The following is a 26,120-nucleotide window of genomic DNA, read 5'->3' on the forward strand; positions in this document are numbered from 1 at the left end:
GTATGGGGGACTTTTGGGAAAGCATTGGAAATGTCATTTAGGAAAATACGTAATAAAAAAATATTAAAAATTTTAAAAAAAGAAAAAAAAGAAAATATCTAATAAAAAATTTGAAAAGGAAAAGAAAAAAAAAAAGAAGTGCAGAAGCTCAAGGTCATCTTCACTTATGTTGAGTACTTGAGAAGTTGGAGGCCAGCCATTGTCTCAAAAAGAAGGAGGAGGGGGAAAAGAAGAAGCGTTGGCATTCCTCCAAAGATTTATTAGGATAGGACATAAATAAATGAGGGAACACACCTCTGATAAGCATGCAGCCAAAGATAAGGCCAGAGATCATTAGGAAGAAAGCCATGTTGCCTGGGAAATAACTTAGTCAAGCCTGTATTCACTAGACCCAAAATTCCAAAAACAGTTCTATCACTTGCCTCTCATGCAGAGAACTGGGCTGGCAAAGATTTAAGAGATGCAGGGTATGGAAGATAAAGAAAATATAAGAAGTCCTGTGCTCATCATGTGACATTAATAAGGAGAAACAAATGAGCTGATCCAGGTAGCAAGAGGTGGGTGGCTAACTCAGTTCTAAGGTTCTTCCGAATGGAATGAGTCATCAGGCAGAAAAGGGACAGATAAGCAACTTCAGAAGCAGGATAGATGAGGGCTCAAGGGGAGCCCTGTCTCTAAGGCTAGATAATTACCATAGATACCTCCAAGGGTAGACCAAGAAAGGAATGCAAAAGAAAATTCTGGAGCATAACTGCTCTCCATGGACATACAATGTAGACATACACATAGAGACACACATCACATAGAAACATACATATGTACCACATGCACAAATATGCACACAGAGTCATAGACACATCACACACAAGAGACATATACACCACACAATGAGCACACATCATATACATACTTACACAAAACGCACACACATACAGAGAGAGAGAGAGAGAGAGAGAGAAATGAGCAGGGAAACTTGATCAAAAGTAAAGAAGCTGAAGCTGGAGAGACCCAGGTTTGGTTTCATTGCCCATACTGAAAGGCTTACAACTACCTGTAAGTCCAGATCCAGGAGATCCAGAAACCTGTACAAAAGTAGCACATATTCACACTACTTACATGAGTAATTTTTATACACAAATAAAAATTAGTCTAAGGAAGGGAGGGAGGGAGGAAGGAAGGAAGGAAGGAAGGAAGGAAGGCAAGGGAGGGAGGAAGGAAGGAAGGAAGGAAGGAAGGAAGGAAGGAAGGAAGGAAGGAAGGAAGGAAGGAAGGAAAAACAGACTGCAGATTTGTCCTGTAGGCCATGGGTGCTGACTATGTTCTGAGTCACTGTTAAAGTGCAACTTTTGGGTGCCAAAAAGGAAGAAAGAGTCCTCAGAGGAATCCTGTCAACTTTTGATGATTTATTATACTTTTATAGAACTTTAGAAGTTTTGTGAAGTTGGTTTTACTATATTAAGGGCAAATTCTGTCACATAGTCAAACTCAGCCCACCATCTGTTGTTATAAAGTTTTATTGGCTCACAATTATGTTTACATAAAGCTCGTGTTGCCATCCTGAATTAGTAAACTGCACAAACATGAGTACCTGTTCCAGACCTGTAGCACCCTGGTGAAAGGTGAGTGTTCAGCTCTCAGGAGGCTCTCTGGCAGCTTAGAAGCAGCTGTAATGTCACTGAGTGTCAGCTCACAGTGTTCCCTCTGGTAGCTTACCTACAACATCAGATTTTCTCCTGGATGCTTACTATATCTGCACCTCTCATAAACCCCCACAGCTGCTGGTGTAGAAAGGAGGCACAGAAGAAAGATTTAAGTGATGCATTCCCAGAGTGGGGGAATTTCTCTCTAAAGTAGAATGAGTCTTGTCCTGTGAGAAAGGACAGAAAGGCAAGCAGCCTACCACCCAGCTTGAAGGACACAGCTGAAAATCCTGCCACAGATATGATGAAAGACCACATAGGAAAGATGGTTAAATGAGTAAAGCACGTGCAGCAAAGCCCAATGACCTGAGTTCAATTCACAGAACCCACAGTAGAAGGAACAAGCTGACTCTCAAAATTTGTCCTCTGATTTCCTCAAGCAGGCTCTGGCATGGCCACACACGCCCCTACCCCTCCACATACAATAAATAAATTTAATTTTTAAAAAATGTAAGTGATAAAAGAAATAAAGTATTCTAAACTGGCATTACTATTTATCTCCCTGGGAAGACTGCATCAAAGATTTGAACTCTAATAACATAGCATCTGATGAGGGACGCTTTGGATAACTTGAGAAACTTGGAAAGTTCCTGCCCAGTATTGTGTACCAACTTTCAACAAATTAAAGCATTCCAAGCTGGAAGGAAATTTCTTAAGACTCAGAAAGTTCTAAAGGGAGACACTGTAAGGCTCAGGAAGTCAACCACTCACAAGTCTCAGGAAGTCCCTGAAACTTCTGGGATTCACAGGGCCTTGTCTTCCCTAAGATTAAACAGGCAGAAGGACTACTGAGGAGACTCTGACTGGGAAAGCTGCCTGCAACGTCCTTCAGAGAGCTCCAGGGTTCCAGCTTTCATGTTCCAGCTTTCATGTTGAGAGATAGGCTTTTGGTGATGTACCAGCCACTTGAGTCATCTCTGTGCCTATAAGTAAGCCCACGTCTATACATAAGTAACCACCAATAAAAAGTCATTGGCTCATCACCACTTAGACTTTGGTAATATTCTTAGTTTGGTCTGTCATTTGGTCTCTACTTGGAGTGAGTAGACATTTGTTCACATCTCCCCCAGAATCGCACCATATAACATCAAGACCTGGAATCCTTACCTCATCACCATATCGGCGATAGCTCACTTCATATAACACAATCAGACCATTAGGTTCCTTTGGCTCTTGCCACATTAAGTGTACAACATTGTTCTCAAAGATTTCATGGGTCACAGGGCCAACGATGTCATCTGCCTTAGCTATAAAAAGCAAGTAAAGGGTCAAATATAACTCTTGAATCAAATTCTATTGCAGCCACCAACATCTAAAAAGACCTGGTTAAAGCTGGCTATGTAATTTTCTTCCACAGAAAATGTAAAACTCATGGAGTAAGAAGATACCTCAGTCAATAAAACCTGAGTTCAATCCTTAGAATCCACACAAAAGAGCTGAAACATAGTGTTCTAAGAATCTCAATGTAGAAAAGACAGAGACAAGCAGATCCCTCAAATTCACTGCCCAGCTAGTCAGACCTAATCAAGTACTCAGCCCTTGAGAGATCTTGCCTCAAAAAACCAAAAGTAAATGGAACCTCAAAAAAGGTGCCCAAGGTTAATTTTTGGCTTCAACATAAACAGGCACATACATGAACACATACAGAGAAATTATTAGGATATGGTGTGTAATGGTTCATGTTAATTTCTAATCAGACAGGATCTAGAATCAAGTGAGATGGGAACCTGAGCTTGCCTGTGGGGGATATTCTTAATTATGCTAAATAGGTTGGGAAGGCCCACTTTAGGTAGCACCATTCCCTATACAGGATCGTAGACTGTACAAATGGAGAAAGGGGGCTGAATGAATTTGCTGTTCTTTCCTTCTGACTGTAGATGTGATGGTATCACCTACTTCAAGCTCCTTCTACACTGACTTCCCAGTCACAGTGAAATGTATCTTGAACAGTGAGCTAAAATAAACCCTTCCTCCTTTAAATTGATTATTTAGAGGATTTTTATCACAATAATAAGAACAGAAACTAAGACATTAGGAGATACTTGAGTAGGCATGAGGACTCCTTAAACCTAGGAGTTCAATGCCAACATTGGTAACAAAGCATACCCATTTTAAAACAAAAACAATAAATGAGAACATGTTTAAGAACACATCTTCACTGTGTAGTAGGGAGACAGCTAGTCTGTGGCCAGTTGCCTCTCCAACCTTGTAAAGCACAAGCCCACCTTCAGGCATGGTCCGGGCACTGACGTAGGCAGCCACACTGCACCTCTCATCTGGGGAATCTTGATTGCATGCCTGCAGCTCAATGCGGTACCCAGTGAAGTGTCTCAGGCCAGAAATGACAAGTGACTCCTTGTTCACCACTTTCTCATATGGCCTGTGCTCCTCCTGGCTTGTGGGCACAATGGTGGAGGAGGTGTTGGGGAACTCTGGAAGTGTGAGCGTGGTGGCTGTCACATTCCCCACCTCTTCAAGGGATCTTCGCTTTCGGGATGGCCTGTAAGAAGAAAGCATGTGTGGGGGTCATAACATCACCATCTTTAAATAAAATGACACTGGAGAAAGCAATGCTTAATTAATTAAAGAGAAAGAGACAGGGTGGAGGAGAGGTACAGGGGACACAAATTGATTTCCACACAGATGCCCTTCTCAGAGATATTGACAATGATGACACACCCATTCTCTGGGTGTTCTTGGCTACAAGGCTACCCCAAATCCTCTCACTATGCTTAATTAAAGGATTCCGATTTTCTGAAGCAAGGGTGATTAGGAACGGAGTTAATAAGATTTGGAAAGCACACAAAAGTATAGCTATCTGGAGCTCGGCAGAAGGGTACAATCCATAGTCACACAGAATCAATCTGTGTGAGGATGGTGTGTGCACGTGTGCATGCATTACAGATGCATGTGTTTATATTGATATGTGCATATTCCAAAGGACAACCTGGGGTGTTGTTCCTCAAGGGCTGTCCATCTTTGTTCCTTAACATAGTGCCTCTCATTGGCCTACAACTCATTGAATAGGCTGACTGACCTGTCATCTAAACCCAGGGAACCACCTAGCTTCACTTCCCCAGCACTCCAATTACAAACACGAGTCACCATGTTGGGCCTTTTCTTTAAAAAGATCTGTCTTACTTTTAAGAATTTGTATATGTGCATGTGTATATGTATGTGAGTGCAAATACCCTCAGAGTCCAGAAGAGGGCACCAGATCCCTTGGAGCTAGAGTTGCGGGCAGATTGTGGATGCTGGAAATTGAATTCAGGTCCTCTGCAAGTGCAGTGAGCATTTTTAATCACTGAGCAACTTCCCCAGTCTCCAGAGTTTTTTTTTTTACTTAGCTCCTCATAAGCATGAGGACGCACATTTCACTAAGTGAGTCATTATCCCAGACCCCACATTGTCATTCAAACATGCATTGTGCATAGAGGGCACTGTGGAACTTGAGAGACAAAGCACCTATTCTATGTAATAAAATCTTACCACTGGGGTTATAGCAAGAAAAAGAAATACCTGTCCAGTTGGCAGATGGCCCCTGCCCCTAAAAGGTACATAACAAATAAACACGGAGAGATGACACATAAAGAACTGAAAAGAGAAAGGATGTAGTGAAATGTAGTCTTCCTAACTCCCACGGTCCACTCCACGGCTCCCTCGGCACAATTCCTTTTGCTTATAAAATGTGGGACTGTGATGATGATCCAGCCAGCTGCATGCTGTACTTGTTAGGTGGGAAACAGTCACTGAGTACTTCTCTTAAAGCATGCACTTAAAAGAGCTTCCTGAACATCCAGAGGACCTGAGGTAGTTTTCCAGCACCCATATTAGGCTACTCACAAACGCTCCACAGGATCCAACACCTTCTTCTGGCTTCTGTAGGCACCTACACACATGGCACATGCTCACACAGATAGGCAGAAAGAAAAATATAAACTCTTTTTAAAAGTCTTAAGAAGAACAAGATCTCTGGTTTGGTTTTGTTTGGATTATCCTCAGTTAACATTAGGATTTTCTCCTCTTGACTGCAAATGGTGTGCTCCTGAAAATGAAAACTTATTTTCTTCATATGAGTATTGTAATTTATATCATTTCCACCAACTCCTCCCTTGTCACCTACTCCCTCTCAATACCTTTCCTTCCTTAATTATTATTGATACAAACACTATATATATATATATATATATAATGTACATGTGTCTAGGGCTGACAACCTAAGACTGCATACCTATCAGGGGGCTCATATCAGTTAAAGCATGATCTATTTTTCAGTTAATCATTTTCCTACTTTTCAAATAAGAATATCCCTTGGGTACAGCTCAATAATACAGTACATACATGTTTACCTTGCCTGAGACCTGAGGTTTGATCAAAAAAGGGAAAAAAAATTCCTAGTTTTTTCTCACCACAAATAGTTTTGATTATTCTATATCTTACTATTTCCCAAAGTAGATTCGCCAGAAGAAACTATTGTCAACCTGAAAGGACTCCGAAGCTTCAGAAACTTCATATGTCTGACAAACTGAATATAATATTAACTTATAATCTCTGGAATAACCTTAGCATAACCTAAGCTGAGGGTTAAAAGTTGGTGTTTGTTTTTTCCAAATTATATAACCTGAAAGATTAAAAATATGGAACCAGACTGTGGAGTTCTCAGCTCTCAATGGGACAACTAAATCATACTCCTCCCACAAAGGCCCAGGGAACATCATGGGAGAGGAGGTGGGGAGTGTAAGGCCTGAAAGGTGGGGAGAAGTACTGTGAATAGCCAGCCTCCAGACATGACATGGCTGCGGCACTCATAAACTCACAGCAGCTACTGCTGCCTAGACCTGACCTGTACAGGATCAAGCTGGTCAAACACAGCATGAACAGAGGAAGGGCACAGAGCTTAGCTGAGGAGCTACCAACAGGGGAAAGAGTTACCTTTCTTTTTGAGGGTGTGGCTCCTGGCATCCACACCCCTGCCGATATCCCCACACTCGTGGGCAGATGGACTTTTCTATTTGGACAACTCAGTGGATTATGTAAATGGGTTAATAAAAGAAGAGATTTGGGGAGCAGATGTGGTGGGATGAGTCTGGAGGTGTTGAAGGGTTGTAGGAGGTGATATAATCAAAGTACATCATGCAAAAGAATGAAATTCTCAAAGAATAAATGCAAATATATAAACAAAATCATAGTATCCCTAGACTGCACACCTTGTAGCTCTTTACAGTGCTTCAGGAAGCTCTGTTTGCCTCCTGGGTTCTGTGTAATTCTCCAGAAAAAAATCACTTCCTGTCCTCATCATACTTTCTCATGACTTCCCAGTCTCCTTCCTGGTTGCAAACCTTACATTGTTCCTGAGAGATTAAAACTATGGATCTAGAGTCATTCAGACATTTGGTTTTGGTTGCTTCTTTTTCTCTGTTTGCTGTTTGGAAACAGTCTCACTCTGTAGCCCAGGTTTTGCAGCAAATCACAATGTAGCCTGTGCCAGCCTTGAACTCCCAGCAATCCTTCTACCTCAGCCTCTTATTTAAGATATTTGGATATAAAGCCACAAATTAAAGCCTGTGGCTATTATCCTTTTAGCCCTCATTTTTGTACAATGGCCTTCTTAACTGAAAAAGAAAACAGCTTAGTAAGTCTCAGTTGGATCCATTTTAGTGGGATTGAGATAATTTCTGTACAGCCAAAAATGAATCTGATAAAAATAAGAAGGATACTCAAACCTCACAACTAACACTGAAGAATTCATATCTGAGCATCTGAAGACTATGTGGACTCATCATGCATGCCACGGGCAGAGAGTTTGTTTTATTGAAGTTTTTATTTTATTTTGAATGTTTATTGTTATGATTATTATTTATATGTATTTTTCACTTGCAGCTAGTACTCTTAAACTATCTCTGATCCCTTACATTTTTAAAATTGAAGATCTGCAGTAACTTTGCTTTGTGCAAGCCTACAAGCTGCATGTTGGCATTTTCTAGCAAAAAGGAAAAGTTTTTATTTTATTTATGTAGTGTTGAAAACTAAACTTGACTTTTGCAGTGTTGGATAGTGAGTTCTATCTTATTTTAAAGTATTTTAATTTTGCAGTGCTGGATTCCAAACGCTTACTCTCTTGCATTCATTGTTTTGTTTTGTTTCTGTACTCTCTTGCATTCACAGTTTTGTTTTGTTTCTGCAGAGCTGTGGGCTCAGCCACTCCTCTACTCTCATTTCACCTCATGTCTGCAGGGCAGGGCTCTGAATCTATTACTTACTTAATTGCAGCATCAGATATTGAACTCGGTTTTTACTTTTTATTTTACTTCATTGATAAGGCGCTCAAAGCCTGTCACATGCTACCCAAGCAATGCACTAAAACTCTCAGCTCAATAAAGTATTTTAAATAAATCTAATAGATTAAGATTTATTTAAAAGATATCTGTAATTACACACTAACTGCAGTACAATGTGAATATAACTTTTTAAAAATTTATTTTATTTTGACTTCAGGGCCTGCATATGTGTACAGTGCCCACAGAGCCCAAAAGAAGGCGGAAGATTCCTTGAATCTTAATTTACGGGTGGTCATGAAGCAAGTACTAGGAACTGAATCCCAATCCTCTACATGGGCATTACGTTCTTTTAGTCACTGAGACATCTCTCCAGCCCCAGCATAACCAAACCAATGCTTTTGTGTGACTTACTTACATACTACATTGGCTTGACTGCTTTAGCCATAAGATCTCTAAGGTATGACTGCATCTCAAGAGCTTCTATCAAAATAATATAAGGAGAAATGGCTCGGTGGTTAGAAGCACTGTCTGCTCTTGTAGAGATAGTTTAGTTTCCAGCAACTACCTGGCATCACAACTCTTCATAACTCCAGTCCCAGAGAATCCAGTGCTTCTTCTGGCATCTGCTGGCACCAGACATGTACATTGTACATAGACATACATATGAGCACAGAATCCAAACACTTTAAAATAAAAATAAGTAAATCCCTAAACACGATATTAAATTTAAAAACTACTGTGTTAATGAATGACTCCTAAGAAAGAGTATCAATGAAACTCTCTCAACTTCCTTCATAAACATGACTTCATTATCCAACAATTTCATATTAAACCAGTAGTGTTAACAAGAGGATGCCTCCATCACTTCTTTGGAAGGCTGTGATGTCCCTGCTATGGAGTGAGCAGAGTTCAGCATGCTACCGTACACAGAATGTTCCTCTCATCACTGAGTAATCTAGCCCCAAATATCAACTTAGGATAAGATGAGAAATCCAGCTTAGAATGAAGGCCAAAAAACTCTAGACCTTCAATGACAACAGATTTTATTTCAGTTGGCCACTAGAGGTCAGATTAGGCCTGGCAATAGGTAGAGATATAGATGATAGATAGATAGATAGATAGATAGATAGATAGATAGATAGATAGATAGATAGATGACTAATGAAAGAGAGAGAGAAAGAGATAAGACAGACACGATAGATTATAGATTACATTAATCTATTACTATAGATAGATTATAGATTAGATAGATGATAGATTACATTAATAGATATAGATTATAGATTAGATAGGATGATAGATTAGATTAGATTAATAGATGATACATAGATAGATAAATTATAAATTAGATTAATAGATGATAGATAGATAGATAGATAGATAGATAGATAGACGGACAGACAGACAGACAGACATGGACACATTAGGAATTGCCTGGTACTGTGAACATGGTCAAACCCTCAGCTAGAAAAGCCATAGGGCACAGGTGATGCTGCTTTTCTGAATAGTCATGTTGTCAAACAGCCTTCTATGTGTTTGTGTTTCTATCCCTAGATCTGTGCTGCTCTCAGCCTTGATCAGAGAAGCTTCTCATTGCAGTGAGTCCTAATGGATGCAGAGACTCATTGCAGTTCAGGCTGCTGAGAGTAAGTGACTGGGAGTGCTCAGCAGTAGATGGGATATTATATCAACCCCACCCCCAAGTGTCTGCTGTGAAAAACCCATGAGAGTCAAAGGGTAGGAAATACTCTCCTCTGACATAACATGGCTACTGAGCTCACAAACAGACCTGAACAAAATCAAGCCAAGTAAAAATTCCAACATAGGAGAAGGAGGGCAATCCCTCTCTGAGGAGCTATTGGCAGCTAATGCCTGCTTGGGAAGGAGAGTCACTTTCCTGTGAAGTTGTGACCAGAGATAGGTTGCACATATAGCAATGAATGGCTACAAATGGGTAGTACTGATTGGATCAGTGGATTATCCTTCAAAGCAGCCCCTACCTGTCTCGTTTGTCTAGTTTCTTGTTCCAATATGAGCTAATAATGTAATAGCGTTTCATCTCTCTGTCTGCTTCTGCATTGCCTCCCTTGGTGGCCTTCCTAAGACTGAAGAGATATGGTCCCTCAGTCTCCTGCAGAAATTTGGCAACACTGTATTCCTTTGATCTGCCACATTTTCTTGTCATATTGCTTTGTCTAAAGACCCAGAGAAATGGTCATTAAGAATGATGAGATTGGGTTTAATAACAAGTAGGATTCCCTACCCCCTGAAGCTAGATCATCAAGCCTCAGGCATGGGTCTGTGTTCACACCCAGTTACTTGTACACAGATATTTCGTGAGCAGATGCATGGAGGGGAAATGACCCACTGAGGAAGGACCTAGGAACTGTGTGCCCTTGATCACATATTGTAGGAAGAGTGTGTTAGTCAAAAATTTCCCCCACATTCATGCCCAGATTCCATTTCCCAGTGAAGGTGTTTAATTGGAGAATTTATGAAGCATCCAGTCTCAAGAGATGTGTTTATCACATGCAAAAAAAATAAATAAAAAGCCCCATAAATCCCTAATATTTTGGACTTAGCAACCCCCCTCCCACTGATTAAATGGCCACAGGGGCCACATAGATGTCGCACAGCTGAGTCATACCTACTGTCCTCGGCACCATTGCCTGAAGAGGTTTTTCTGTGAAAACAAAATTCATCACTTTGAGGAAAGACAGAATTTCAACTTAGGACCCATTTGACTCTGACACCCTTGAGGGTGTTCCCTCCAAAAAAATAAAATAAAAAAATACTGCTGTGTCTGGGATGTAGGTTGACTTTGTTTTCCCCCAAGTTTCATCTACTGGAGATTTGGTCCTTGGAGTGGTAATAAGAGGCAATAGGCCCTTTAAGAGGCAGGGCCTAGCAGAAGCTCACTACTGGCTCCTCCCCAGTCAACACAGCTTCCTGTCTCACAATATAATACCTCTCCTACTTTGATATCATCTCCCTTGATATATCATCACTAAAGCTGCACAGATCCAAAACTGTAAGCTACATCAATCTTTTTTTTCATAATGCAACAACTCTTAGGTAATTCATTGTAGTAACAGAAAGGAGACTAATACAAGTCCTACCCATCATTGATCAGAAGAAAAGAACTACACCTTTTCTGAAATTGAAGGGAATCCGGAGAAAGAAAGGAAAAGTGAGAGAAAACTACTTCACATGATGCTATTACCATAGATGTCAAATACGACTACACCTAGTCATAAAATACTCAGCCATTTATCATGTAAGTCTCTACTGTTTAGAGTGTGTGTGTGTGTGTGTGTGTGTGTGTGTGTGTCGCGAGCGCGAGGGAAAACTTTGTTTAGTACAAACAGAGACTTTGTAGGATTCTTTTCGGGTTTTTTGTTTTGTCTTGGTTTTGTTTGTTTGTTTGTTTGTTTGTTTGTTTTTTCGAGACAGGGTTCTCTGTATAGCCCTGGCTGTCCTGGAACTCATTCTGTTGACCAGGCTGGCCTCGAACCCAGAAATCCGCCTGCCCCTGCCTCCCAAGTGCTGGGATTAAAGGTGTGCACCACCACTGCCTGGCACTTTCTAGGGTTTTGATGTGCTCAGAAAATGAAAATTTGCATCTGATTTAGGAGGTGGGTGGGCAGACAAGAAATCTAATGAAGAACTTGAGGGAAGGAGACAAAGATGGAAAAAATATAAAATCCCTTAGTAGCAGGCATATTCAAATCTCATGTTCTTGGAAACACCTGGGAGATTCTGGAAGTCATGTCTGAGAAGAGGCACTACTAGAATTGAGCAGTTGGGGACCAAGAAGGTCAGCATCCTACGAGTACCAGGATGGGTCCCACCTCAGAGGAGTAACTTGAATCCAAGCACAAAACACCACTGTTGAGAAGCCCTGAGTAAGTCTTTCAGGCTTACAACCTTAGAACACAAAGAACAATTACACAGTACGCCTGTGGGATCCAGGAGATCTGCATTCTTGCGTTCAACCAACTATGGATCAAAATTATCTGTAGACCTGTCAGGCAAGATAGGCCACTGATGAAACGGTAGCATGACCATTATAAGAGGTAACAACTGCCCTCAGGGACAGGAGGCCTGCTCCATGGGAGAGAATTCATGTGTGACCCTGTTCAAAAGCCCAGTTCAGGAAGTTACATGCACTAATGGAGAGCCTACAATTGTTTTGCTAAACAAACGTGTTGTCAAACTGCCCTTGACGTGTTTATGTTTATGCATGTAGATTACTGCTCTTCTCAACCCTGGTCAGAGAAATTTCTTTTTATACTGGGCAGAGAGTCATAGCTGATCAAAGTGCTGAGAATGAGTGACTGTTGGGTGTCCAGTCCTAAATGGAAATTTTCTATCAACGCCACTACCGTGGCTCAGGAAACAAACGCACGTAAGGACCAGAGGATGGGAGCGTGCTATGGAATGCTGTCTTCAGGACATGACATGGTCATTGCACTTATGAACTCAATATAGTGCTGGCAACCTGAACAAAACCTGCATGAGATCAAGCCAGAACCACTTGACATTCCAGCAAGTAGAGCTAACTGGTTCAATGAATCATAAGAAGGAAGAAGAGGAGGACAAGAACAACAAGAAAGAGGCAGACATGTTGATGGGAGTATAAGGGAGAAGCTGAGAGTCGATATGCTAAAGACCCTTTGTGTATGTGTATGAAATTGTCAAAGAATGACTCTAGAAAGTTGTGTCATACTGAACATGTACAGGGTTTTTCTTGTCATGTTGCTCATGTTACACAATGTGGTGTAAAAAATATTATATAACATGATCATTGTCTGAAGATGTTATAAGTTATCTGAAGGTGATTGAATGTGATTAAGACATCTATTTAAGAGACTTGAGAATCTGTGGGGTATCCTGGATCCAATCCACTCGAGACCCCAAAGGTCAACTGTGCTATGTCCATTGTACAGATAAGAACACTGGGGCAGAGAGCAGTACAGTAACTTGTTCAAACCAGTACATATAAGAGTAGAGAGCCAAGACAGACAGTTTCCAGGGTCCCTGATGCCCAGAGTTCTGACATTCTGTAAGACACATACATGGGATGGGAACTAAACCCAGGCATGCCGACTTGTTTTCAGTTCAAATCAGGCACGGGAAAAAGAAGAAACTCACAACCCACAGGCATATTTATATACACGAGCACACATATGTACAGAAACATGTGATCTATTGGTGTATTTGTGTGTGTGCATACATGTGTATACATATCCATAGGTGTATTTCTGTGTGTGTATACACATGTGTTTGTGCATCTGTGACTCACAGACATATTTTTGTGTGTTTGTACCCATGTACAAGTGCACATGTGACCAACAGGCATTATTTGTGTGTGTGCACGTGTGTGTGTGTGTGTGTACACAAATACACCTGTGGGTCACATGTGTACTTACGTGTGAACATATGTGTGTAAGTGCACATGTGTGATCAGGTAGACATGAATGTAAAGCCAGAGGACAGAGTTGGCTATGGTTTCTCAGATGCTGTCCACCTTGTCCTTATGGGCCCAGATGTTACTAGTTAGACCAGTCTGGGTAACAGAAAGGCCCAGGAATACTGTGTCTGCCTCCCCAGTAATGGGAATATAAGCACACACCTGGCTTTTTATGTGGGTTCTGGGCACCAAACTCAGGCCCTTGTGCCCTTTGTCCTAAAAAGGCCAAATACTTTCCTAAGTGGGCCCTCTTCCCAACAACAAACAAGACTGTTTTCCCCCTCCAACCATAAGCACACAATTGAGCTCAGGCTCCAGCCACCTCCCCACTTACACAGTCTCCTGAGTTCATTCCCTAAGAAGTCATGGCACCAAGCTAACAGACAGAAAGAGAGCTGGCCCGTGCAAAGCTCTGACCTGGGGACAAAAACCACGTTGTGCAGGTAATCCTCGAAGGTCTTCCTGAATGAAGACTCCTCCAGCTCCTTCAGGATCTGAGAGTCAGTCTTAGGGCATGAGCAGCACTCACTGGCCGAGTCGTCATACTCACTCTGATTGTGCTTCTGAGAATCATCAGACTCAAAAGGTGGGGACCAGGTCCGTGAAGGGAGCTTCAGCCCTAAGGGAGAAGCAGAATGTGGGCTCAAGTCTCCTGCAGAACACACACACACACATAACACAAAGCACATTCCAACATACACATATACACACCACACACACACATACAACATACACACATACACATGACATAAAGTGCACTCCAATATACATACACCATACACACACACACAGCACCACAGTGCTTTCTCAGTAAGGTGGAACAGATGTACAAATCCTAGTTCAAGTTGTGTGTGTGTGTGTGTGTGTGTGTGTGTGTGGTGTATGCACACACACATATTTAGGCCAGAGGTCATTCTTGGGTATCATTTCTTAGGCCACAGGCATGTCTCCTCATTGGAGGTTCTAAGCAAGCACTCTATCACAATTCATGTCTCCAGACCCCATTTTTTGAGACAGGGCTTCAGTATGTTCTCCAGTTGGCAATGAACTCACTCCCCACCCTAGACTGGCCTGGACTCTCTCTCTTCCTTCCTCCCCTTCCCAAAGAGTCAAATTACAGTGTTACAATACCAGGAGCTCCAAAGTTGCTCTGTGTGTTTGTGTGCATTCTGTGTGTATGTTTGTGTTACCTGTATCTATGTATAATTGACTAAATGACATCAAGTGTCTCCTACAGTCATTTCTTTGTTTATTATTATTGTTAATATTATTATTAAATTAATTTTATGAAGGAGGGAAACAAGTCATAGTGCACATGTTGATGTCAGAGGATAACTTTCTGAAATCTACTTTCTCTACCATGTGGGTTTTAGTGATTAAAGTTAATCAGTAAGGTTTGGCAGCAAATGCCTTTACCCACTGATAGATCTTGCCAGTCCTCCATCTCAGTCATTGAGAAAGAGTTTCTCACTAAACTTGGACCTCACAAGTTGCTAGGCCAGCTGGCCAGCATGCTCCAGAGATCTGCCTGTCTCTGCCTCCCCAGTGTGATGGTTACAAATGCATGCTGACAAAACCAGCTTTTCTCTACATGGACGTTGGGGATCCAAACTCAGGTCATTCTGTTTGTACAGCAGACATTTTACCCAGTATCATTTCCTTAGCTCCAAACTCACCACAATTAAAAATAGACTCAAATTGTGATACAAATAGAAAGATACTACTGGTTATTTATTATATGTATTGTCAAAATTATGATTAAATAAACATAACATAAAATGGTACCATTGAAATCATGTGTGGGTATATAGTTAGTGGCGTCTATTTACAGTGTGGCACCATCATTGCCCCTACCCATTTCCAGAACTCTCATCTAAACCGAAGCTCTGTCCTCATTCAACACTGGCATTCCATTTCCTCCAAAGGTGGCCTCCACACTCTGCTTTTGTCCACATAAGTTCAACTATTATTAGGCCTCCTTAGAACAAGCTCTGTGGACTGGTGAAGTGGTCCAGTAGGTAAAGTGACTGGCATGCAAGCATGAGGACCTGAGTTCAAACCCTGGTAACCCACATGAAAACCAAACATAATAACACACATCTTAGTCCTCAGGACTGGGAAGTAGAGACAGGAGGATCCCTGGAACTCATTGGCCAGCCAGGTTAGACAAATTAGGGAGCTTAAAAAAAAAAGTCCTACCTCAAAAAACAAGGATCCACAGAGCAAGACACCTGTTATCAACCTCAAATAAAGTCCTTCATATGCTTCCAGAAGAGTGTGGAACTGTGTGTAACATTTAAGAAGATATGCACTCACCTCCTTAAATGTGTCTCAGTCAGACTCCAAGCACACGACCAGAAATGTGTATGCATTTATACACAATCAAGTGCAAATAAATTCTGTAATATTCACATATCACCATTTTTTTAAAACACCCTTGTGGTTATTCATGGATGTAAGGTGATTTTGTTTTTGTTTTCAGACAAGGTCTCATATACCTTAGAAAGGACTCAAACTTGCTATGTGGGTAGGGATAACATTAAATGCCCAACCTCCTGCTTCCACCTTCCAAATGCTGCAGTAGCAGGACTGAACCCCCTGCACTGGGTCTATATGGTGCTGGGAATGGAGCCCAGGGCTTCCTGAATACTAGGAAGCTTTCTAAGCTATATCCTCAGCCTCTGCAATCTCGAATTTCCACCTACAGAATGAAAGTTGGCTGCAGTAACCCTGGCACAGTGGAGAGTGTCACCCTAACACTCCATCGGCAGAGACAGGATGATCAGGGTCATCCTCGGGGTACATCTTGAGTTTAAGGCCAACCTGGGCCATGTGAAACTTTGTTTACAAACAACAGCACAATCAAACTTTTTTAAGTTGCTGGTTTTTTAAACAAAACAAACCAAAAAGTATAGCTTTGGCTAGTTGGTGGTTTCCTATACTCAAATTCAGAGCCAACAAGTCAGAGCTGAGCCCAGGACTGGACTTGCTCCCAAACTATATAAAGTATGCAAGGAGATAAACCTAGCTGGTGATCCCGGGCCCAGGCAGGAATGATGTCACAGGCATACATATAGCACATGATCTTAGAGTTGGGACTGTTCCCAGGAGTCATCTGTCCTCTGCCTCTCTCTACAAAAGGAGACAGACTACTTGCTGCTGTGACTTAGCCAAAACCAGATACCAGGCCAGGGGTGGATCCAAGGACAGACCTCAGCCACACCTCTCCAGCAGCCCCCTTGGCCTGCTTCTACAAGGTCACAGGCTAAGGATATTGCTAACCAAAAACAAATCAAAGACAGAATCCAGAATCCATCAACTAAAAGAACAGCACATTTTCACCTTCTCTGATTTGATGGTGGGTTGTAAGTTTTTTGTTCTGTTTTAATAAATTGTGTGTGTGTGTGTGTGTGTGTGTGTGTCTGTGTGTGTGTCTGTGTGTGTGTCTGTGTGTCTGTGTCTGTGTTTGTGCACTGTGGAGATGGTGAGTGAAGTTCCATGTGCAATGTCAAAAGATGTGTACGTGCACTGTGGAGATGGTAGATATGGATCCATGTGCAATGTCTAACAGTATGTGTGTGCTCTGAGGAGATGGCTCAGGCACTAAAGTGCAGGCAAGCATGAGGACCTGAGTTTTGGATCCCCAGGACCCATGTGAAAAGCTGGTTGTGTGAGATATACTTGTAATACCAGCAATGGGGAGTTGGAGACAGGAGGATTCTTGAGGGTCACTCACTAGCCAAACTGGTCTGCTGGGTAAGTCTGAGCTATAAGATACCCTGTGTCAAACAAAAATAAAAATAGAAACCTACAAGGTGAGGGCTGGGCTGTAGCTCAGAGGTAGAGTATCTCCTAGTATGCATGAGGCACTGGCTTCAAAGCACAGAAATGATTTTTTTTTTAAGTAGGGGGTAGTAGGATGGCTCAGCAGATAAAAGAGCTTGCCTCCTTGCCTGACCCTGGGACCCACATGGCTGACAAGAAAACAGACTCCTGTAAGCTGTCTTCTGACCTCCATAGACATGTCATGGCATATGTGTGCCCATACACAGAGACTAGGAAAATAAATAAATGAATAAAAATACTTGTAATTTAAAAAAAATGGGTTGACTGTGTAACTCTGTTGTAGAGTGTCAACACCCATACAGCCCTGGGTTTGAATCCCGCAACTGCATAAACTACGAGTTGTGGTATAGTGCTGTAATCCCACACTTAGGAGGTAGAAGCAGGAGGTGCAAGAAACCCATTATCTTCTTCAGCTCCATAGTGAGTTTAAGCCCAGCTTGGTCTTCATGAGACTGTCTCAAAACCAAGCAAAAAAATTTAAAAACAAAACACACAGCATTTTTGGACATACCCAAGTTATTCTCTGACCTCTACATATATATGTATACACAAGCCTACACACCCATACACATCTATACACAGTACATGCATGTGCACACACATACACACACATATAAAGTATCTTATGTGAGACAGAATGGAGTGTGTGCTTGTGTGCACATGTATGTGTGTGCACACATTTACACATGCATGTATACATTCTGGGAAACAGGAAAAGAGACCTGTGTCTCCATAACAGAATCAAGGTACAGTGAACCCCATTCCAGTGGCCTGCACTCACCTTTGAGACAATAATCCAGCTCAAACAGCTCGCTGTCCTCTGCCTGCCTCTCCCAGTACACCAGGTAGTGTGTGATGTTGCCATTGGGGTCAGAGGGGGGCTTCCACTTTAAGATAATCTGAGATGAGGAATTAGAAACTGATATGGGATCCAGGGGGACAGAAGGATCTGGAAAGGAGAAGAGAAACAGATTTACCATGAGGGAGAGTATGTAAGTTGTTGGGTGTACCTCACCAGGGAGGAGTGTCCCAAGTGACGCCACAATTGTTTGATACAGCATTATGTAACATCAGAGAAAGTAGTGACAGGTAAAATGCTTGCCCAGCCCAGAAAGGCATGGCCAGGTTAGTGCCCATTCACACTGTGGATTATGTGACCACCACTTATTCATTTACCCCATAGACTTGGGTTCTGAGAGATGCCAAAGCTCTTGCTGTCTGGGGCAATAGGAAGATGTTCCTGGGGCCAAAAGAGAATCGAGGGAAGAAATTAATTGGGGTATAGCAAAATCAAGCCCAGTCACTGAGAGCACTTGAAACCATCAAACTTGTTTTGTTTGTTTGTTTGTTTGTTTGTTTGTTTGTTTGTTTTTGAGACAGATTCTCATGTGGCCCAGGCTAGCCTCAAACTTGATAATGTAGCCAAGGATGAGCTTGTGAGTGCTGATCCTCCTGAGTGCTGGATGACGTGCACCACCATAGTTGGTTTATGTAGTTCTGAGGGACTTGGGGGATTTAGCCTAGGGATTCATATATGCTAGGTAAGCACTCTACCAACCAAGTCACATCCCCAAGCCCCAGATGGTGATATTCAGCTGTCATGCAACATCCTTCAAAATGTACCCTAAAATCTTCCTCTGAAGAACAGTGGTACCTGTGGCTAGGGAGATGGCACAAGGACAGGTCATATCCCCAATACCCACATAAACACCAGACAGCAATGGCTGTAAAGCCTACCTATAAATCCAGCACCAAAAGACAGAGGATCAGCAACCTCCAGGTTTATTGAGAGACATGGCCACAATATATAATGTGGAAAACAACTAGAGAGGACCCTAATGTCAACCTCTGACATGTGTCACATTCAAATATGATTCACACATGCAAACACACACATACCTACACACATGTATGCACACACACACACAAGCAGGAACACACAAATGCACGTACTCAAACAGTGGAGACTGAAGGAGTTGGGAGGTCAAGAAATTCTCAAAGCAGAAAGCAAAAAGTGTGCAAATACCAGAAAGGCAAAAGATTGTGGAAATTAAACTTGGTCTAGATACAAGATGAGAGTGGAGATGGTGAAGAACCCAGGACAGTGGATGAAGTTAGGATTCTATCCTTTGTGAGGATGTTGCTAACTCTCTGAGTGTTGACATTTGGGGCAGATAACTCTGTCCACCACCCCACTCCCCAGCTATGACCAACAAAAATGTCTCTAGACATTTCCAGGCATCCTACCTCCATTGGGAGGGACAGAATTATCCCTATTTGAGAATTTCTAAGCTAAGGAGTTAGTATTTACATAACTAGGTGGCCATGAGACACTATAGTCATAAAGAAGAAAGGAAAAATGAGAAAAGGGAGACAAATGTGAAAATAAAACAAGGCCACACCATGAGGAAGTTGGGAGATGCTCACATAAAATCAGTCTATGTTTGAAAAGTTGTCACAACAGGAAGGAAAAACTATTCACTAACCCTTCCTTATCTATAGTGGCACATTTTATAACTGCAGTAGATATTGGGAACCACACACAGCACTGAACAATCAGTATTTCTTACATTTACATACATACAATTAAGCTTAACTTATAACCAATAGAAATTAACAATAGCAATAATAAAATAGAACTAACATAATGAACAGTAAGCAAAGTTCCATTTTTTGTTATATTCTGGGGGTTGTTTGGGTTTTTTTTTGTTTTTGGGGTTTTTTTTTGTTTGTTTGTTTTTTGTTTTTTTGTTTTTTTTGATAGTGGGTCTTATGTAGTCCAGGTTGGCTTCAGACTTAATATGTAGATAGCTATGACCCTGAACTCCTGATCCTCCTGTCTCTACCTCCCAAACGTTTCACTATTATTTTATTGTTGTTTTGAGGTTGTGACAAGGTCTTAATATTTAACCCAGACTGGCCTCAAACACACAGCAAATTTCTTGCCTCAACATCCCAAGTGATGAGACTACAGGTGTATATAACCAGGTCTAACTCTCATTTTTAATTAACTAATTAAGTTATTTTTTGATTGAATTTACTTCTTAAAAGACAGGTCTCATTGTGTAGTCCTGCTTGACCTAGTAGTCACTACATAGACTAGGCTAGGCTTGAACTCACAGAAATCCATCTACCTCTGCCTCCCAATGGCAGAATTAGTGTACCAGCACACTCAGACTCTCCCCTCTCCAAGACAGAGATTGAAGACAGTCCTTTGTGGATAATTATAGCTGTTCTGAGTTCAAGAATATGTGTGCTACAGTTGTATGTGTTATATGTGTGGTATGTGTCCACTCTATGTGTGAACATGTATGTGTATATGTATGTGTAGTCTCCCCTCCCCCAGCCTGGAACCTGCTTGCTCAGGGGTGGAGTTTCCTGTTCATTCGTTCTGCCACACCCACTGCTGGACAGTGTCGCTTTGCTGTTTAGAGCCACACACGTGCTCACCCTGCTATTAGACCCCGAGATTAATTGGCGGGAATCAGGTCCCCTCCCCCTTCCTTTATAACTGAGTGTCAAAACAAGTAAAATTGAGCTTTGATCAAAATGAACTTGACTTGGCTCCGTTTCTTCTTTCACCCCGTCTAGTTCCTCTCTTTCAGCTCGAGTTGCCATCTCAGTTAAACCGTTCGTTGCAAGCTGCTGGCGGGCTGCAACAGTTTGGCGCCTGAACAGGGACCTGAAGAATGGCAGAGGGACGCTAAGAGAAACGCTGTTGGTGTGGAGCTCCACAGGAAAGGCAAAGGATCTTCGTATCGGGCACCAGAGCAACGAACAGGTACACATGCTAGCACTAGCTTAAAATTTCATTTTTGTAAGGTGTTGCTGAGGGTGCGGTAAAATACGAGCTAAGCTTAAATCGGTGCTAACCCAACGCTGGTTCTACTTAGGTCAGCAGCGTGTTAATCGGAACTAGAAACAGAATCAGACGGTCGGCCGCAGCTTTTTAGGAAGCTGCTTTAGGCGAAAGAAGGAAGGGTTTAAAGTTATGGATCAGGCGGTTGCCCTTAGTTTTCAGGAGTTGTTTCAGGGCTTGTGGACGTTGTACATCGTGGTGCGCACTAGGCTCCGCACCACGATGTACAACGTCCACAAGGAGTTCACATTCAGCTCATAAGTTGTTAGTTAAGATTAATAATTGTTACATTGCTACAGATGGTTAGTGTTAAATTTGATAACTCAAGTTTAGAGTCCTTCCGACACGTGGCATAAGGCAGGCCAAGAGGCTGGGTCTCTAAAGATATTTCTAGTTTAGATAATAATTAATGTGGTTCCTATCCTAAATAGTAAAATTTAAGATAAGATTTAAAGCAATGCCTCTTTATTAAAGCGTTAAAGCTTGCTTTAATAGGTATTCATAGGTATTAATTGACATCCAAACTTCGTAATATGATAGTAATGCTTCTAATATTGATTTTAAAGATGATAAATTGTTTTAAACTTGGGTTTTGCTTTCCCAAGGTTGTAGGTATTATCCAAACGTTGCACAAGAAACTTAAAAATTATGGTTAAAACTGCCATTGTTCCATTGACTACAGCTTGCAGTTTGGTTGCAAATTTAAGATTGATGCTCAAATTAAAAAGTATTTTACCTTTGAGTCAATACAGGGCTCTAGGCAGCCCCAGAGCGGATTGTGGCCTTCTTGTGTTTTACAAACAGTGCCTAAAAAGGTTTTTCCCTGTGTTCAAAAAAATTTCTTTTTAACAGTGTTACAGATCTATTCAGATGTTTAATAATGCTTAAATTCAAAGAGTTTTACTTCTAATGAACTGTAATCACTAAAAAATTTTGCCTCTAGGTATGGCTAATGTAACTTTACATTAAATAAGAAAAATTTTTATTGTTTCCGCTTCTATACAAGAAGCCAAGAGTTTTAATCTTTCAGTATATATTGTTTCCTAAATAAAAAGTATTTTATTAACTAATGCTTCTCAAGGAAAGTTTACCTTAAATCCTTGCTCTCACCCAAGAGATTCAGAGATAATATCCTTTTATTACTTAGTGTTTTAGTTTACTACAAAAGGTTTTACAAAAAATAAAAAAGCTTTTATAATTGTTATTAATTGATAATTAAATATTAGTTGTGCCCAAGACAATTCTTAGGCCAAAAAAAAAAAAAAAAACATTATTGTAAAATCATTTTTTCTCATCCTCCCAGCCGATCGTTGGCCCACGTGGGCCCAACTAACTGCTGTGGGACAGAGTCTTAAGACACACAGTTTCCCCTGTTCCAACACAAATAATCTAGTTGTGTGCTGTAGATAGTGCTTTAAAATGCTAAACAATCAAACCTTAATTTGTATATTAATAGTCAATGCCATATCTCTAAGCTCACAATTACTTAAAATTGTTCGTCCCTCAGATACTATTAATTCTCAAATTTACAATTGCTTACACATATTCCTAGTTAATAAATAAATTATACACGTGACTCTTAATAACTTTTCAAGCTTTCTAGTTACAACCGCTCCTTAAAAAAATGATTAAAAGTGCAATTAGTCACTGTCCCTTTACAGCCAAGTATTTAAAATGTTTTGTCAACAAGTTATTAATTCAAAAGGTTAGATATTGTAAAATTTTAAACTTTAACTTCTTAAAAGACCAAAAAGAGAAACATTGTATCCCCGTACATACTATTTAGTGCATTCCCATGCACACTATTTAAATCATACCTTTATTTTCAAAATTTAAAATTTAAATGTCAAAGAATTTAATAAATGCTTTATAGTATCTTAAAAAGATCTACTTATTGGCTTATAGATAGATCCTAAAACAGCTACCTTATTAAAAAAGGGAAAAACAAGTTCTCTCCACAAAACGCTACAGAAACATATTAGTAATTCATGTGCCAAGCCTGGCAGATAAGTTGACTCAGTGTCCTGATTAAAATGACCAAAAAAAAAACTAAATTAAATTCATGTCTTAGATCCATCCTTGCTTGTCATTTTTCCAGTTTAGACTGGCCGGCCGCAACATGTATGTGCACCTATATAGTGTGTGCAATGTATGTATGTGTGCATATATATTATTACATGTGTGCATGTGTGTTTTAGTGTGTTCAAATATGTTTTATGTGGTATGTGAGCATGTTATATGTGGTAAGTGTGTACATATTATATGTGCTACATGTTGTGACTGTGTTACATGTGGTGTCTGTGTGAGTATTATATGTAGTATGTTATATGTGTTATGTATATGCACATTTGTGCATGCATGTGCTACATGCAATGTGTGTGTTATGTGTGCTATATGTGCACATTATATGATGGGCAGGTGTGTATGTGTGAGTGTGTGTTGCATATGCATATTAAATGTGGTGTGTGTATATATACATGTGTGTGTATTACATGTAGTATATATTTTGTGTGGTATGTGGTATGTGTGTATTATATGTGGGGAGGCATACATGTGTGTGTTAGATATGCATGTGCATATGCAGAGCCCAGCAGAGGAAGTCAGGCATCCTATTCTATCCCATTCTATCATTGTCTACCTTACTCTTTTAAAACAGAATCTTTCATTGAAACTAAAGCTAGGCTGGCAGCTATCAAATCCTAGTGTTAGCCTGCACCTGTCCCTGAGCCCCAGTGCTCTGGGAGTAGAGGCAAGTACATGGAAACCCCTGGGACCCATGACTCTGGACCATGAACATGGGCACACTTAGCTTTCAGTATGGGTACTGGGAACATCACACAATCTTACCCACCAAGCCATCTTCCAAGCCCAAAAGGGAACTCTTGAACTCTGAAGTAGTTCCTGGGTTATAGTTTCATTATCTATGAAAATATGAGCCTCAGCCCTTAGCTCCTCTAGATGCCAACCACGGGAGAAAGCCTGTCACATAAGCTGCCAACCAAAGATAATAGTGTCAGTTCATCAGCAAACCCCTGTTCCCAGGACACACTTACTGGTGGCATCTGTTTGCACATAGATGATATCACTTTTGGCTCCATAAGTCCGCCGTTCATCAGAGAAGGTAACCAAGGTCTTCACAAAGATGGCGTATTGGGTCCAAGGTTTGAGGCCCCGCATCAGCCACCCAGGGTGACTTGGGGTCTGAGACTTGGGGTCATTGGACCTCTGGGGCGGGTCAATATCCACCACAGTCCAGCTGTTGGAGCCACAAGCATCCTGCCCATCAAACTCTGTCACGTTCTGATAAGGGCTTTTGAGAAAAATAAGGGGGAGAGGTGGGTTACCACTGTGTAAGTGTCAAGCTCAGTACTAAAGTGGGATGGGGACCTTGGGGAGTTCTCTCTTCTTTTCTATTTGGTGCTTAGGTGCAGATGTGTGTGTGTGTGTGTGTGTGTGTGTGTGTGTGTGTGTGTGTGTGTGGTATGTATACATGGACCTAGAGAAGAGCATCAGGTTCCATGTACCTGTTTTTTTTCTGTCTGTTGAAACAGACTCTAGTCCTGGCTAGCCTCAAACTCACAGAAGCCTACCTGCCTCCTGTCTCCTCAAGTGCTGGGACTAACAGCATACACATCTGAGTGCTGCCTTGTGTTTTGAGATAGGGTAAATGATCAGGCCTAAAATTCACCTCAAAGGCTATTCTGGCTAGTCAGAGACCCCAAAAGATCTGTCTACTTCTCTACTTCTGCTTCTTTGGAGCTGGGATTTTAAGTACATTCCACAGCATGTAGCTTTCTAAAAGTGTGAATGTGTACCTGAGTGTGTGTTAATATATGTATGTGCTTTCAAGGGTCAGAGAGAGCACTGGGTCTCCTGGTTCTGGTGGTTGGGAGATGCCTGACTTGGATGCTAGAAATCACTCAGGTCCTGTAGAAGCACAGTCAGCACACTTAACTGCTGAGTCTCCTCTCCAGCCACTCCAAAGTGAACTGCTTCCTATTTCCAGTTCTGAATGTGAGTCTTCTTCAAAGCTAGCAGCATGAGGTATGATACATTCACGATGCTGACTAATGAGCCATCAGCTCAACCTACCACATAGCCATAAGGGTAAATGACTAAGACTCTGCAGCACAGCTAGGGTGTATGGTGTGTGGTAGCTTGGGTGTACTTGATGCATTTTTTTTTCTTCCCACCCCAACATTTTCTATGTACCCATAGAAAATTTCATATTCTCAACATGAGTTAACAGCATACGACCACTGGGCCTGGGAGCTGGCTCAGTGGACAAAGTGCTGGTTATACAAGCATGAGGACCAGAGTTTGATCTCTAACACCCATGGAAAGGCCGGGTGTGGGAGTGAACATCCGTAATCCCAGCACTGTGAGATGGAGACAGGTCATCTGTAGTCTATAGGAAAAGGGGAAAGCTGATTGGGAGAAGCTGTGCAGTGCTGATTCCTAGACATGGCACGGTCTACACACAAGCAGCTCATACTATCATCCCAGCAAGGATGGTGGGGTGGCTCCAAGGTCCTCTTCTAGCAGAGGAGTAATGTGTAGCTACTAAGAGGTGAAGTCACTGTCCTTTTGGGACATGGACACTGGTTGGTTGCTCAAGCTCGAGTGTGTGTCTCCCCATGCATGCACACATGGGCAGCACTAACTAGATTCAAAGGCTTGTCAACAACACAGAGAGCACATGAAGTTGAGAGGGAAACAGGATAGACACACTGCAGGACGGTGGAGGGAGAACATGGTGGATAGATATGAGCAAAATACACTACAGAGATGTGTGAAAATGTAAAAGAACACACAAAATATTTTCTTATTTTAAAGGAGAGCATGATCTGAGCACCAGCATTCATCTCTCCAGCTGCTTCCTGCCTGTGGATGCCATGTGACCAGCTGCTTCCTGCCTGAGGATGCCACGTGACCAGCTGCTTCCTGCCTGTGGATGCCATGTG

The 26,120-nt window shown here is 41.5% G+C and overlaps 1 protein-coding gene across 3 annotated transcripts in view; it reads right to left on the minus strand.

Moving 5' to 3' along the window:
- Insr (insulin receptor) overlaps positions 1-26,120 on the minus strand; it is a 132,075-nt gene that overhangs the window by 19,708 nt on the left and 86,247 nt on the right. For 2 of the 3 annotated variants that reach the window (XM_021170872.2, XM_021170871.2), the window contains exons 8-13: positions 24,210-24,466; positions 18,079-18,246; positions 13,869-14,070; positions 10,626-10,661; positions 3,926-4,200; positions 2,808-2,947 (exon numbers count right to left, since the gene is read on the minus strand). In XM_021170872.2, coding sequence (XP_021026531.1) covers positions 2,808-2,947; positions 3,926-4,200; positions 10,626-10,661; positions 13,869-14,070; positions 18,079-18,246; positions 24,210-24,466 — 1,078 coding nt within the window. The remainder of the gene's footprint in view (positions 1-2,807; positions 2,948-3,925; positions 4,201-10,625; positions 10,662-13,868; positions 14,071-18,078; positions 18,247-24,209; positions 24,467-26,120) is intronic. The other variant, XM_021170873.2, reaches the window with a different exon arrangement.

This window comes from Mus caroli, chromosome 8 (assembly GCF_900094665.2).
Source record: "Mus caroli chromosome 8, CAROLI_EIJ_v1.1, whole genome shotgun sequence".
NCBI classification, from domain to species: domain Eukaryota; kingdom Metazoa; phylum Chordata; class Mammalia; order Rodentia; family Muridae; genus Mus; species Mus caroli.